The sequence below is a fragment of the Nestor notabilis genome, unplaced genomic scaffold (genome assembly GCF_000696875.1).
Source record: "Nestor notabilis isolate BGI_N333 unplaced genomic scaffold, ASM69687v1 scaffold12524, whole genome shotgun sequence".
Taxonomy (NCBI): Eukaryota; Metazoa; Chordata; class Aves; order Psittaciformes; family Psittacidae; genus Nestor; species Nestor notabilis.
This window is the reverse complement of record NW_009924314.1, coordinates 1-14,725: the sequence shown is the minus strand read 5'-3', so window position 1 is coordinate 14,725 and position 14,725 is coordinate 1. Positions and strand designations below refer to the sequence as shown.

Here is a 14,725-nt window from a genome sequence, read left to right as displayed (position 1 = left end):
AGAAGGTCTGCTTAAATTACTGTAGGCAAAAAAAAAAAAAATAAAATTAACAAGTGTAACATTTATTTTATAACAAAGTACTTTCTCTGCAGTCAAGCATCTTAAGCATTTTGTAGCACACAAGGACTCTCTGAAGTCAGCCAAGGAAAGCTGACTCCCTTGCACACCTCACATTCTACCTCCACAAGCAGCTCTTTCCTTGGGTTATCTAGCATTCCAGCCAGCCAGATGCTCTTGCCTTTTAAAGTAAGATTAGCTTAGTTGAGGAGTAGTTTGTCCATTAACATCAGTGAGCCTTTATGAGTAACAAATCAAAGAATGCACTCTGCAGGAGTGACTAGGAAGGTAGCTGCTCAGCAACAGGCTTTCCACTGAAATTATGGGACAGTATTAATTTTCATTATGAACTTGAACACCACTTTTCCCACTGAAAGCCCAACTTCAGTTTGTATTTAACTCTCTTCACAGTTTTTAGTTACCACCTCCTAAAAATATGTTCTTTTTCACATTAGCAGGACTTACATGAGATTATTGCTAAAGCCATGACCTAGCATTACATTTAAGAGCTAACATTTTTTGAACTGTAATACTGGAATTGCATAGTTTCCTCTGAAATACTTGTATGGTAGCCTTTCCTCACATTTTTCTGTAAGAAAAATGAAACAGACCATTCTCAAATATGGAAACAAACTTGTCCAACTTGAGGCTAAATAACCCAGACCTATACCAAAGCTCACTCCACAACGATTTGATTACTAAAACAAAGCTTTCACATTTCAGACATCATTGTACAGTAAAAGCTCAAGTCTTAGCTATTGTCTCAAGCTACTCACTGAGCATCTTAGACAGGAGCATGTAGTACACAGCTCATGGGTTCAAATAAAGAGCCAGATGGTTCTTCATGAGTATCATGTGCGACAGGAGGAGGAGCTTAAGCCAAGTGTTTTAAAAATAGGATCTATGCTCGCAGAAAGGCATGGTGCATCACTCTGCTTTTGCTGTGGTAGTTGTCAGTACTGGAAACAAAGTTTTGTGTACCAGGAACTTGCATGTATTTCTGCTTTTGCAAGTGGGGCAAGATGCTATTTCAACATGCTTCTGTGTGCCATTGTTGATAAATAGGAAGAGTAATTATCTGGTAGCTGCAAAAAGATAAAATTAAAAAAATCATGCATCATCATAAGCCTACTCCTTAACTTATCAGGTTGACTCATTTTTTTCATTAGATTTTTAATTACCAGTGGTGAGACTTCATTTCTGAGAACAAGCATACATTTAGCATTTTAATCAGAGGTTGATTTCCTAGCTATTTGAAATAAGCAGAGTTCATAAAATCATTATCTCATTGTTCTATTCCTAGTTATTAACCCCCCTACTTTGTTACTAATACCTGAGCGCCTAGTTTGGAGAGGTATTTATTCCTTAAACTAAAGTCATCAGCTTTTGGCCGTAATTTAGCCAAGTCATCTTCATTTTGACGTCTGAGTCTCTCTTGTTCTTCTGCTCTGGAAAAGAAAATTGGTTTAAGATATTTGCACCGAGGAGTGCAAATCCAAGCAGCTTTATCTTGTGTATGCAGTTTTATTTTTAATAACTACAATATGGTTGTAATATTGATAGATGAATACTGGATATCAGATCAAATAGACTAAGATGTGTATGGATTACTCTTAATTCAGTGCAAAAAAGGAGAGAGGCTGTTTTCTGAAGTTTCCTTTTATTTAGATTGCAAGACTTCAATAGAAAGATAAACCTTTTGGTTTTCACAGATTACAACATGTTCAGTGAGCTTTTCTAACAGTTTTTACTATCTCTTTATTAAACAAGCTTTCACTCCTTAAAATAAAGATTACAATACAAAAAGAATCAATTGTCAAAAATGCAAATAAAAGACTGCTCAGCAGTCTTCAGAATTAACAGTCTCCTACAAGAGTGAGTATTTGACCAGAGCATAATAGCTCTTTTTCCATATAAATCTTAAAGAGAGACAGAACCAAACAAAGCTTTAAATATACTTTGCTTAAGACAATGGTTTGCATTAAGATAGTAATAAAGGCAGTAAGTGACCCGTTTCTAAGCTCTGTAAGGCAATGAGCCTTATTACAGAACATTAAATGCCATTACATTAAGAAATCTTGACCCCCAAGATGATAGTGCTGCACGTAAAAGACACTTCATGCTAGTTTTTATCTTGTCTCAGGTTGCAGGCTACCCTTCTCCAGTGACAGAGTTTAAACAGTGCAAAACGCTATAAACCCATTCTGTTCAAATTAAGAGATCATTTGGCATTAGTTAAAAATGATTACAAAGCATAAAATTCAGCCATTTACTGTAAACCCCACCCAGCATGTTAGTGGTTTTTCTAAAGAGCTACTGTGCAGTGACCAAACTACACAATACTATAATTCTTCAAGTTGTCATGATGCTGATCAAATGCTCCCCACTTCTGGATGATATTTGCTATTCAAATTTCTTTTCTGAAAAAAACATTGTAATAAAAGTTACTGAAAATACTGTTCTAAAGCACTATATCCCACAGCATACACAAATACAAAGCCATTCTCCATAGAAAATACTGGAAGTGTTACACACATCTCACATGGGCCAAACAGATTGACAAACAGCTCTATTTGGACAGACAACTCCTTCTCTCCTGGGTACAAGGTTTTGGGGTTTGTTGGTTCATTTGTATTAAAAACTGCCTGTGACCTTTTTGCTTGAGGATGATACTCATCACAGCTAAGCTAGGATGCTCACCAAGTCTGGTGAGGTTTTAGTTTCCTTGAGATTTCCTCAAGACTGATGTGTAAAAAGCCCACAAATTAGGGAAAAAACCAAAACCATCCATGTTAAACCCCCAAAGTCATCTGGCTAGACCTTATTGACACGTGTTTTGATTTTTTTTCAAGACAACCCCAGTTCCCTTAGCCGATCCTCATAAGACTTGTGCTTCAGGCCCTTTACCAGCCTTGATGCCCTTCTCTGAATCTGCTCCAGCAACTCAGTATCTCTCTTGTAGTGAGGGGCCCAGAACTGAACACAGTATTCAGGGTGCAGCCTCACCAGTGATGAGTACAGTATTGTCCTGGCCTGCTGGTCACTCTATTTTTGATAGAGGCTAGGATGCTGTTGGCCTTCTTGTCTGCCTGGGGACAACCTGGCTCATGTTCAGCTGGCCAGCAATCAGCACCACCAGATCCTTTTCCACCAGTACATAATTAAGTACATATGTTAAGTACATAATGGAGAAGCTGGAGCAGAAGGATCTTTTGCCTTTAAGGTGACATTTTCAAGTGGACTTTGCCACATAATACCTTTCCTCTCCTCTTGCTCCAGTACAAGGCAATTATTTTGAAACCCGCTGTCTCACTCCCTTGTACATCAGTCCATACCCACTAGAGCTTTACCCTCATTTAGCATTCTCAGATAGCAAACAAAAAAAAAAGCAAGTAAACTTTCTAGTGCAGAGGGGATAAATCCAGTGCCCTAGAAACTCAGGAGATATCCCAGCAGCAGGGGACTGATACCTTCGTGTTTGATCAAGCAACACTTAAAAAGCAAAAGTATCCAATTGCAGCTGTTAGGACTATGCACAGCAATGGACCTTTAACATGTCACCAATATTTTGTCAAGACGAAGGAAGAGAACTTTGCAAGTTACTATTCTGAAGTGTCACTTACCTTATTTTCTGTAGAGAAGAAAGTAGGACATACAAGTTTCCCACAGAAAGAAATTTGCTTAATTGGATGAACTGTCAAAATTTGCCTATTTTGATAATTTCTGCCCTAAGCGCACCTCAAGTGCTCCATCTCCTTTTAAAGGAAGTGGATTCCACATTATTGAAATACCCCAACCCCATTTTCTCCCTAAAAATTGGATTTTTTTCACTGTAATCAACAACATCTGACAAAATCTGACCACAAACTGCGTTCCATATTAGCACTGCAATTTAGACTCAAGCCACAGTTTTCAGAGGCAAGTTGAATTAAGACTTCTAAATAAGATAACAAGAGAAGCACGCTGAAACTGAAGGGGATGTGACTGAAGTGCAGTTTCTTCTGAAGGGAGATCTAGCTTTTAATGACACTTCAAAAAAAGTTGGTCTATGCATTACCTGACATTAAACTCGGGTAACATTTGCTGCTGACTGGGTCAGTTACACACCATATAAATGAAGCACATTTTTAAATAAGCAATACAACATTTTTTAAACACGCTTCAGTTCCACTCAGTTGGAAGGCCACTGAAATAAAAAAGATAGCAAGGAAGAGTGCCAGAAAAGGACGCCTGGTTAATTGCTACTTCCTCTAATTATTCATTCACAGGAGGCAGGAGTATGAAATCCTGCTACTAACTGGTAAGAAAGAAAACAACATTCAATACAAATGGCAGACCTACAAAAGAGACTGACCTCAGACAGTAATCAACTTAATCACTTCAGGTTAAACAATTCCTAAGGACACTGTTCTTTATTGTTCTTTATACTTACTCAGTTGCAGCTGCTTTTTGCAGTTTTTCCCTTTTCTTCACAGACCAGTTGAGCTCACCACCTGCAACAGAAGTAAAATACACTTGAAACTTTTAAAATTGGTGTTTTTGTATTATATCTTTGATATCATACTCACTACGGAAGTTGTCTGAGTCCTTGACAAAAGAAATCAGCAGAGTAATTTTACAAAAGTAAAGAGCAACATGTTCATAATCATCTGAGCAAGCAAAATCAGAACTCAAACTAAGCTCTCAAACCTGATCCAGTTTTCTGTTGAATAAAATGAAGTTTCTCTACAACTCACCATAATACCCCTGAAAACTAAAGAAAGTGGAAGCAACTTTGAAAGAAATTAATATCCCTTCCAGGTCCTTCAGTAGCTATCACTTCAAAGAACAGTTGAGAAAGAACACTGCTATTTGAAGGAAAGTCTACAGAATTAAGTTTTCATATTTGCAGATATGCACATAGTCAAGTTTGATACACAGTTTAGAAAAAGCTGCAGAATATTCTACACAACTGTTCAAGTCAGCTGAAGAGATAGGTACCCCAGCCCTGTGACAAGATTTCACATCACAGCGAGGTGCAGGGAATTACACACTACAGCATTGACAAAGATGATGTTACAAAGACTGGCTTCATCAAGAGATGCTCCTGATACCAAAGCCAGGAGCTATACAACACCATCTGTAAACAGTTCAGCTTGATAACTTCAAGAATTATGATTAAAAAAAAAAGTATCAAGAGAAGCTGAAAACACTTGCTTACCTGTAAGGTGATTCACAAAATACAGCATGACTACAGCTATTAGTGACACTAAAAAAACAAACAAACAAACAAACAAAAAAAAAACCCAAACCAAAAAATGGGGAACATTTTTAGCTGACAAATTTACAATAGAAGAACAGCTTTAATATACAACTGCGCAACAACTAAGAGTTTTCATGACACTTGTAACTAAGGGAAGATTTTTGCCAGCAGCATCTCTTAATTGCTTTTGAAAATTCCATTATGCTCTTAAGTAGCATGGTAACTCAGAAAAGGTTAGTTTAGTTTTAGTTATATTAAAAACAGCTCTCATAAACATAGCCTTTAAGAGTATTATTTACCCAGCCTTTTACTCCATTTTCGTTGAAACACTGAAACTACTCACAATAAATCACTTCAATAAAACCACAAAACACTTCACTAGGTTTTAGTTACTTTCAACATCACCCCAGTTGAAACCTCTACCTAACTGTAAGAAAGGAGTTATTACTGTCTTAAAAGAAATATCAAGAAAAAAGCCTGATAAAGCTTCTTGGATGCACGGAATCCACTTTCAATGTTTTTAGTACTTACAACAAACACAAGCACTGAAGAAGACTTCAAGAAACAAGTATCCTCTTGTGTCCAGAATCATCCCTGCTGCTATAGCAATAATCGCCAGACCGAGATTCTGGATAGACTGCATGCTAACACATAAACAAAGGATTACGACCATGTAGAAATTAATTTTTAAAGAAAACATTAATGGTACTGCTCAGACAATGAGATTAACTCTCCATTCTTTATGACATATGACAGATGCATGACTCTGAATTCTTGCAGAAGTTTCTGTGCACTGGATGGGGCTTTGAGCAACCTGGTTGGAAGGTGTCCCAACCCATGGCACGGGGTTGGAACTAGATGATCTTTAACCTCCCTTCCAACCCTAACCATTCTATGATTGTGATCTACACAACCACATGCTGTACTACATACATCATCCTGAAACTACACAAGACTTCCTGCAAGACCAAGGCTGGAGGAATTAGTAACCATTAACATGTTGTAACTGCTGGATATTCAGCAGTTCAACAGCACCAGGACATAGTCACTGTAAAGCAGCACAGACGGACAGATTTAGGTACTTACAAGCCATAAGCAGTTCCCAGCTGGTGTTCTGGAACAACAAAAGCCACCATGGGCCACAGGGCACAGGCAAGCAGTGAGTATGCCACTCCTAGCAAACACTGGTGAAATAAGAACAACAGATGTTAGATTACATGCATTTCTGCTGTAAAGTTATAAATAAAAATATTGATTTTCCCCTTCTCCCAAAAGAGGGGGGGAAGTAACAATTTTTGCAATATTGGTCTAAATACATATGCACATTTAGATGGAGAAAGAACTTTTCGCAGGAGTGGCCCACAAACTAAATCCTACCTAATTAACTTTAAATAAAGAGCCTGACTTGAATACCCAATGGAAAAGATCAATGCTGCAATTCACTAGAAAATACCTGAAAAACAAGGTCCCTGTTTTTAAACCCTGATACACTGGCGAGTGCTGTATTTAAGCCTGTAAACCTTAGTTCAAAAGCAATTTTTCATGGAACCTGCCCTAGGAAGGGGAAATCAATAACAAAGATTTTTATTGATGTTTCCCGCTATCCAATATAGCACATTAGAGACAGTTTAAGTAATAGCAATAAGCAGAACTACACCAAAAGAACAATTTTTAGGAGAAAAGCAAGCACGTAGCAGAGTAATCTACTAATAGTTAGCGTAAGCAGTATCCACGAAGCATGAGAACAGACCTCTGCAATAGAGCACCACCAAACCACAGATACTGTGATGAACTAAAGACTTCTCTGAAGGGACAAGGAATTGCCACTCCATGCAGACTTCCAGTCTAATCCCACCCTTCTAAGAAGCTGAACATCTCTTTGCACTAAACAGCTATAGAACCACTGCTACAGACAGCAGCCGCCACTCTTTTCCACCTCAAAACACACATAACTAACTACTGCCTCTCTCCACAAAACACCAAAACCTGAAGTGTTATCTTTAGGCCACAGATAGCTCATGATAGTTTTGCCTGTATTAAGCATCCTTTGTTTTTTTCACTGTCTTTTTACTCAGTTTCACATAGTATATCCTTCTTAAAGTTGGGGATATCAAAATAGGTTTTGAAGACTACCTAAGGAGTCAAAAGACAGTGACTACTTATGCAGAATAATTCAGGATCAACTCCATTTCTTATTTTATCACATATAGCTATAAGTCACAGAGAATACTTACCATTGCTATCCAGGGGTTCCAGAAGGTAAAAGCCAACATAATATGAGAAGCAAGTGTAGTTATTACAGCACATAAAACCCAGATGATATTCTTTCCAAGTTTATCCACCAGGAGTCCAAAGACTGGTGACATGGGTGCTGATATAATATACACAATACTACAAAAGAATAAAAATAAGAGAACTGAACACTGTCTAGCCATGGACAGCTTTATGTGTTACACAGTACAACTATGTCCAGATAAAACACCATTACCTTGTTACCTGTAAGGTCATAAGAAAAAATACACCAAAAATCCCCTGTAACAACAGACTCCAGGACTCAAAACTCCCGAAATATCTGAGGACATGAAATATTTGACATCCAAGGAAACAGTGACATAGTCAGAGCTCTTGGCATCAGATACCACCAAGTATTTTATTGTTGTTTTTTATTTGTTTGGGGGTTTTCCACATCAAAAATTCATCTTCAAACTAGGAATATTTATTTAGTGTTGCTATTAAACTGCTTTTGTCACTCAGAAGAAAACAACAGCCTTCAGACAGAGTCTTTTCTAATTCCTTAATGTGAATATGCAAGACAATTATTCCCTGAGCCATGTGAAACCTATCTACCCACTTAATACAAGTCACCACATACAACACAGATCCAAAACCTCCTCCCACATGAACAGAGCCCAAAGACACATACACTCCAAGAACACAGCAGTAGCACATTTACTTACTAAATCAACCACAGTATACCTGTTAATTGCACTTGCTTCTTGAGGTGAGAATTTGAATTTCTCAATAAAGAAAACCCTAAAAAAAAAAAAAGATTCAGAAAAATACACACTGACATGAAAGAAAAATTAAGCTAGACACAAAATTAAACTAAAGACACAAGAACCTAGCGTACAAGAAAATTTAAAATATATATAAAAGCTATATAGCTTTGACATTAACATCCCATCACAGATCGTCATTTATAATTCATTTAGGAGTTTATTATCAGACTCATTTAGGAGCTAATTATCAACTTATTATTAGACAAATTTGTGTCTAAGGACTATTCAGATTTCACTTTGGGGAAAACATCCAAAGCACATAACCAACATATAATCCAATAATGAGACACTAGCAATCAAGAGTATTCTAAGAGAGTTAAGTGAGAATTTTTAGAATACAGAAGAATGCACAAGCAAAAAATAGGCATCTGCACTGCTGACTGTAAAGTCTCTCAGACTTTTCCATCTTATTCAATGTAAAACACGCATTGAGCTCAAGGGATCTGTTTCTAAATCCAAGTACATTCAAAAGCCATTTAATGGAGATTGTAGATCAAGTAATGTGGCTCAAAAGTGAAACCTACATTTAAATGCCCCAAGTTTCAACCTGATAAATATACCAAAGTCATCACAGTAAGAGAACTGTCCAAAGCCGTAACTACATTTAAACCCCCATGTCACATATGGAAGGAGTTCTACATGACAGCTGTCCAGAGCTTTCCACACCAAAACTCATAAATCTGTACCAAGTTTTAATCAGGAAATGGAGCATGCATTATGCTTTTGAGTTCTGACAGCTCAGCCTATGTTAAGCAATGGTATTTCCCACAAAGCTCAGCACATAAGGAAAATGCAAGAGTTGTGTTTATTTGTATACACAAGAATAGTGAACAATGCCACAGAAGAAATGACAAACCACAGTACAGACTTGCTGGGACATCATAGATTCCTTAGCCATCTGGGATTCTTAAATATTAGTAGCAATAATGCTAGTATTTTCACAGGTAGCTAGTTAAACCCCTAGCCACATTCAAGGGGAATAGCTACATAAGTGAGAGACACTTACTTTCCAAGTCCAATGAAAGGAAAAACCGCTGCATAGTAACAGACACAGATTACAAACATAAGCCACAAGGACAAAGAGAAGTCCTTCACATCAGTTAGCTTAATCACTTCACCTGGAGTGGGACAAGAGACAATACTGTTTCAGTCAGCATAAGCATAGCCAAAATTCATCCACACTGAATAAACATTAAGGTGATCACAAGTCATTACTAAAGCACATATTACTGCCACTGTCTATTCTCATTTAAAATTTACACTGAGTCAGTTAAAAATATACAAGTGATAAATCAACAGTACCAAAGTCAAGAACAAATTGTCTTTTCCACATTAAGCTGGATGTATGAGTTCTCTAAAGCCTCTGAAAGTCTTATGCATCAAAATACAAACCACTTTTTAAAGGAAATCTTTAACCAGCTAGCAAAATTCATGTCTGAAGTCTCATGTTAGATACTTTTACTTGCATCTCAAATCGAGTTTAATTTTTACTTAGTCTGAATTCTCTCACATGAAAAACTCAAACACCACATGCTGACAGAGAAGAGCTGCATGGTTTTGCACATCTATTAAAGGAGGTAAGACCAATTCCAACAAAACAAAATCCCAGATGCAATGATAAAGATCAAATTGATGTGAACTGGAAGGCTTTCCAAATGCTTTATAAATAAAGCAGATTACAGTGTATCTGCCTGTAAACTGGTGTTTAAAATTGCAAAACCTCCTACTGATATAAAAATTAACTAAAAATTATTATTAAAGATATAACTGTGGAAAAGGATGCAGCAGCCACTGAATTACCTAAAACACAAACCTGCACAGAGTGTAACTGAAAGGGTTTGCTCCAGAACAAAGCCCGAGGCAGGTTCAGCCACCCCCCTCTCCCCAATCACCTGTTTTCCCTTGCTCTTTAGAAAGTAGCTTCTCTGCTCTCCTGTCCAGATAAGCAAGGATTAATGCACACATCAGTGAAAAGAGACATGTTACACCACCTGCAAGAAAGAAATGAGACATATTTAGTTGTTGAGTCAAGTAGCAATTTGGCTTTAAGCACAACTAGCTTAGCATACCTTTACATATCTAATAAAACTAGGTTTAACACCAGCTTGTCTTACGTATAAGACTCAATAGCTGTACAACTCAAAGAATAAGGTGTAAATACTGAAGCCTACCATATGAGAGACATCTACTTTGAACTAGAGTACAAACATGCAGCAATATTTATTTTCTTTAAAACATTTATTTAAAACATTACCACCACTCCCACTCCGCAGAGCCAAGCTCCTTATCTGCACCATGTAATAAGAGAAACAAAGCCTGTGTCTTGTTGCAAGCACCAGGCCCTCAATACTGATAGCTCTGAAGGAAAAGATCCAAAGGCAGTGGAAATTTCACTTTTACACAAACAACTACATGCAAGCTTTGACATGATATCCTTCAGAAGATTTTTTTCCAAGTCTGTCCCTTACTCAAAGCACATTAAATGTTTCATCTCTATAAAATACAAATCTGAATTTGGCAACCACAAATAACAAAAACGCCTTACACAGCATATCACCACACAGCGTTACATCAGACACAGTAATGATACACTCTGCATAAGAATATTAGCCATTGATACAAACATTATTTGAATTGATCTTCCTAGTCTCAAACATATGCCTCCTGCTTTCAAGTTAGTGAGAAATCATTAACATGTATGCATTCTGTTAAAATTCACAGGCCTAAAATAGCAGGTGACATCAATTCAAAGTATTACTGACCTATCATGAGAGTTAACCCAAGAGTACTGGCACCACTACACCCCAGAAGATCTCGAACTCTAGAGTATATCCATCCCATGATATTCATGTTCACTGTGCTTCCCTAGGCAGAACAGACTCATGTGAAGAATAATGCATTTCACAATTATATGAATTCAAAAGGAACATTAGGGCAAACTGCTTATGGAAGTGTTTAAAACCAACAGGTAAGTTGCTATACAGGGAACATAAAACACCAGCACCAATTAAAAAATTATTTCCTGCTGTTTTGGTCCATGTTTGTAACAATCATTGCAACAATGATACACTGTCATAAACTGAAATTTTATACAACTCTTTCAACAAAGACATTAAAGTGTCACAAAATCCACATCATACACTGCATTAGCTCAGAAACTAATTTAATCGAATTTAATACCACATGTTAAAGTAAACAGGATTCCCACCTGACAGGCACCAGGAAGAAGCACCTTTCCCCACCACACTTCTGTCCCTAGAAAAGGGATCCATGGCTCCAATCCCAAGACTAACAACAGACAGTTAACTGCAGCTCAGCTGAGATGCAGCAACTGCCTAATTAGCAACAGTCTGACCCAGCTGTGACCAGCTAGCTCTCTTTTACTGAGGTAAATACCTGCAGTGGTTTAAGAGACCACAGGCTGTTGGAGAAGGCCTAACAAAAGAGGGATGTCTCCGCTCTCCTAATTCCCAGTCTGGTGTATTAGCGTAAACCCAACTCTAGCAGCAGTTTAAGCGATTGTATCAAACCAAAACTGCACAGCCAAGATGCAGCCACACACTTCCTATCAGAACCAGCAATGAGGACAACGACATCTTACAAGAGCAGATAAGGATGAGAGTTTCTTAAAGCAGCTATTCCAACTCATTTATCCCCACACCACAAGCTACTCTCAGTTAAGCCAGTATTTTATAGACCACCAATCAGTTAATCTGATGAAACACAGCAATGTGACCATCCCACCCAGTAATCTATGTTAATACCACCACCAGTCTTCTTCAGAAGTTTGACGGGTTCTATGAAATCTTATTAAACCATTTCCTTATGTATCCTTTGTCTACTGACTACAAATTGTTAACATCTAAAATTTAAATTTCACATGAATTTTTAAGTAAAACTACTCAGAAGCATTAGAAATGCTGTTTCCACCTGTCTCACTGCCAAGACAAGCTGCACACCTTAAAGTCTTTGAATTAAAGCTACACAGTTTTACACTTACAATTCTGGCCATGCTTAGCTGTAATCCAAACACAAGATTTAACTCCTTGCCTTTAAACCAGCTGACTGCATACGTGTTTTGTGCCACTGCTAAGGACTCTCCGCCTATTCTAAAAAAGGAAGTCACGAAAGAAAACACATTAATTGCAACAGACAAAGCAATGGGAAGCAGTCCGTCAGTTGCTGGCAATACCAAAATGACAGTATTTTAGAGAAATCTATCTGTGTGTACAAGTAGACCTAATGTATATATAGAAAACCATAGAATTCTTAAAAGACTATTCAGAAAGAGAATTGCAATGTCTTAAGAATAATTAAGAGTGCAAGGTATCTTAAGTATTAACTCTTGAAGCAATTACAATTGCCTTTGGTCATTTAGAAATTAAATCAGAGAGCAGCAGCTTAAAATTTCTCTTCTGCATTAAAACAACAAGCGTTACAGAACCTTACATGAATAAAACCAAAAGCAGGCATCTTACCTGGAATCAGAATTTCATGGAGTGATCTGCCCACCCCTCAATACAGCTGGTTGAATTTTCTAACATTTTCATGCTCTGGCACATTTACACCTTGGAGGTATTTCCTCTGACATTTGCTCTCATTTGTTGCCATTGTTGGAGCCCTGTTGTATTTGCTATTGCTTTTCTGAGTCTACAGACTCAGGAAAGTAAGAATTAAAAGGAGGACTAACACAGTTTTATCAGCCTACTGAATGCCTTATTTTTTCTGTTTTCTAACTTCAAATTCGACTGGGAACACAACTGAAGATCTTGCATGCCTCAACTTTATAGATGCCTCAATATCCAGCAATTTTTGTCTCTGAGTGTGGACACAAAGCCAGTCCTTACCTCAGACAGCACATACTATGCTCCTCTAGACTTACCCGAATATGAATCTGCCTGCATCCATCAGCCAGAAAGCATTAAGTAGTGCTCCCAAAGCAAAAACTACCTGGCAAATAAGCATTTAATGAAAAAATGTAATTTTATATTTGAAGTACGGAACAAACTAGAACCATTTCAAAACAGAAAAATGCTTTTCCTTTCCCAGACCTGCACAAATACTTCACTCCCACTTCACTCCCAGCTTTTTGCCTTTGCTCCCTTGGTCTTTTCATCATTCAGCTGGCTAAACAGTATCCAACCTGACCCACTCTGAAACTTAGCTCAGAAACACCTCTAAAGGCTCAAGTCATGCTTCACACCTTTACCATCATACCCAACCCAAGTACACCTACATAGTAGTTTCACAACAAACAGATAAAACACTTGGTTCCTTCACATTATTTCACTCATCTTTCAAGGTCCTCTCTTCCCCAGTTACCCCATCCGTTCCCAGCTATCCCAATAAAACCCAGGGCTTGCCCATTTCATTCCTCTTCACCTGTTTGTTCCCATCTGAAAACCCACTAGCATGCAAAAAGCCATTTGGGCTTTTTCTCCCCAACCTCAGTAGAGAAGCTTCAGACGTGTATCATCCTTCAGCCTCTCGTTTGCACTTACCTGCCCAGCACAGACAAAGATACTAAATATTATAGTGCCCAACCTGTAAGAAAATTAAAATCACTTAATGCATAGCTAGAATCTTTTTTTCCCCATAAACACCATATTATATCTACAGCAAGGGAACAAGTGGAATTGATATGCAATAAAAGATCTCTGTAATAAACGCTACACCTTGACAGCTTCCTTAAAAAAAGGAGTACAGACAGGCAATTTTTAAGGAACTTTATTTAAGAGAAGGAAGCTCATTTATAACAGTGGAATTCTCTACATATGTGAAAAAAGCTTGGAAAAGCTTATTATAATTTGAAAAACTCCATATTACATAGCCTGTATTTCACATGCACTTGAAGTTCTACCATCCATTGAACATGAGCAACACTAAGATTAAAAAAAGGAGTACAGACAGGCAATTTTTAAGGAACTTTATTTAAGAGAAGGAAGCTCATTTATAACAGTGGAATTCTCTACATATGTGAAAAAAGCTTGGAAAAGCTTATTATAATTTGAAAAACTCCATATTACATAGCCTGTATTTCACATGCACTTGAAGTTCTACCATCCATTGAACATGAGCAACACTAAGATCACCCCTACCGTATTCCAAAAACTCTGTCTATCAGAAAACCTCCAAAGAAGCAGAGAACCACGTTAGGCCAGGAATACCAGGCATAGAGTGCCATGAACTGAGCTGCGTTCACCTTCATATCCTACACAAAGGAGAGGGAGAGGGAGGAGAAAGGGGGAGGGATTAAAAAAAGTACTTACTCCTAAGGTAATTACAGGGACACCGAACAAGCATTTAAGCAGAACTACTTAAGAAGCAGCGCACTGTCCGACCTGGCCGCTGCCCGTGCCTCCCTCGT

General features: G+C 37.7%; 1 protein-coding gene across 1 annotated transcript; it reads right to left on the bottom strand.

Moving 5' to 3' along the window:
- Positions 1 to 4,485: 4,485 nt before the first annotated feature.
- Positions 4,486 to 14,566, bottom strand: MFSD1 (major facilitator superfamily domain containing 1). Its single transcript, XM_010012548.1, has 13 exons — positions 14,457 to 14,566; positions 13,860 to 13,902; positions 13,241 to 13,308; positions 12,359 to 12,467; positions 11,121 to 11,223; positions 10,251 to 10,349; positions 9,365 to 9,476; positions 8,276 to 8,332; positions 7,534 to 7,690; positions 6,386 to 6,483; positions 5,831 to 5,943; positions 5,258 to 5,305; positions 4,486 to 4,550 (listed from the first exon to the last, which is right to left on the bottom strand). The coding sequence occupies exons 1-13, from the start codon at positions 14,564 to 14,566 to the stop codon at positions 4,486 to 4,488; spliced, it is 1,182 nt and encodes a 393-aa protein (XP_010010850.1).
- Between the last annotated feature and the right edge of the window lie 159 nt (positions 14,567 to 14,725).

Excerpts from the sequence above, each read along its gene's own strand:
- MFSD1 (XM_010012548.1), bottom strand. The coding sequence starts at position 14,566 with ATGAAGGTGAACGCAGCTCAGTTCATGGCACTCTATGCCTGGTATTCC. Across the intron at positions 11,224-12,358 it reads AGCTAAGCATGGCCAGAATT|GGAAGCACAGTGAACATGAA; the intron begins GTAAGTGTAAAA and ends TGTTCTGCCTAG. Across the intron at positions 5,944-6,385 it reads CTGGGAACTGCTTATGGCTT|CATGCAGTCTATCCAGAATC; the intron begins GTAAGTACCTAA and ends TTTATGTGTTAG.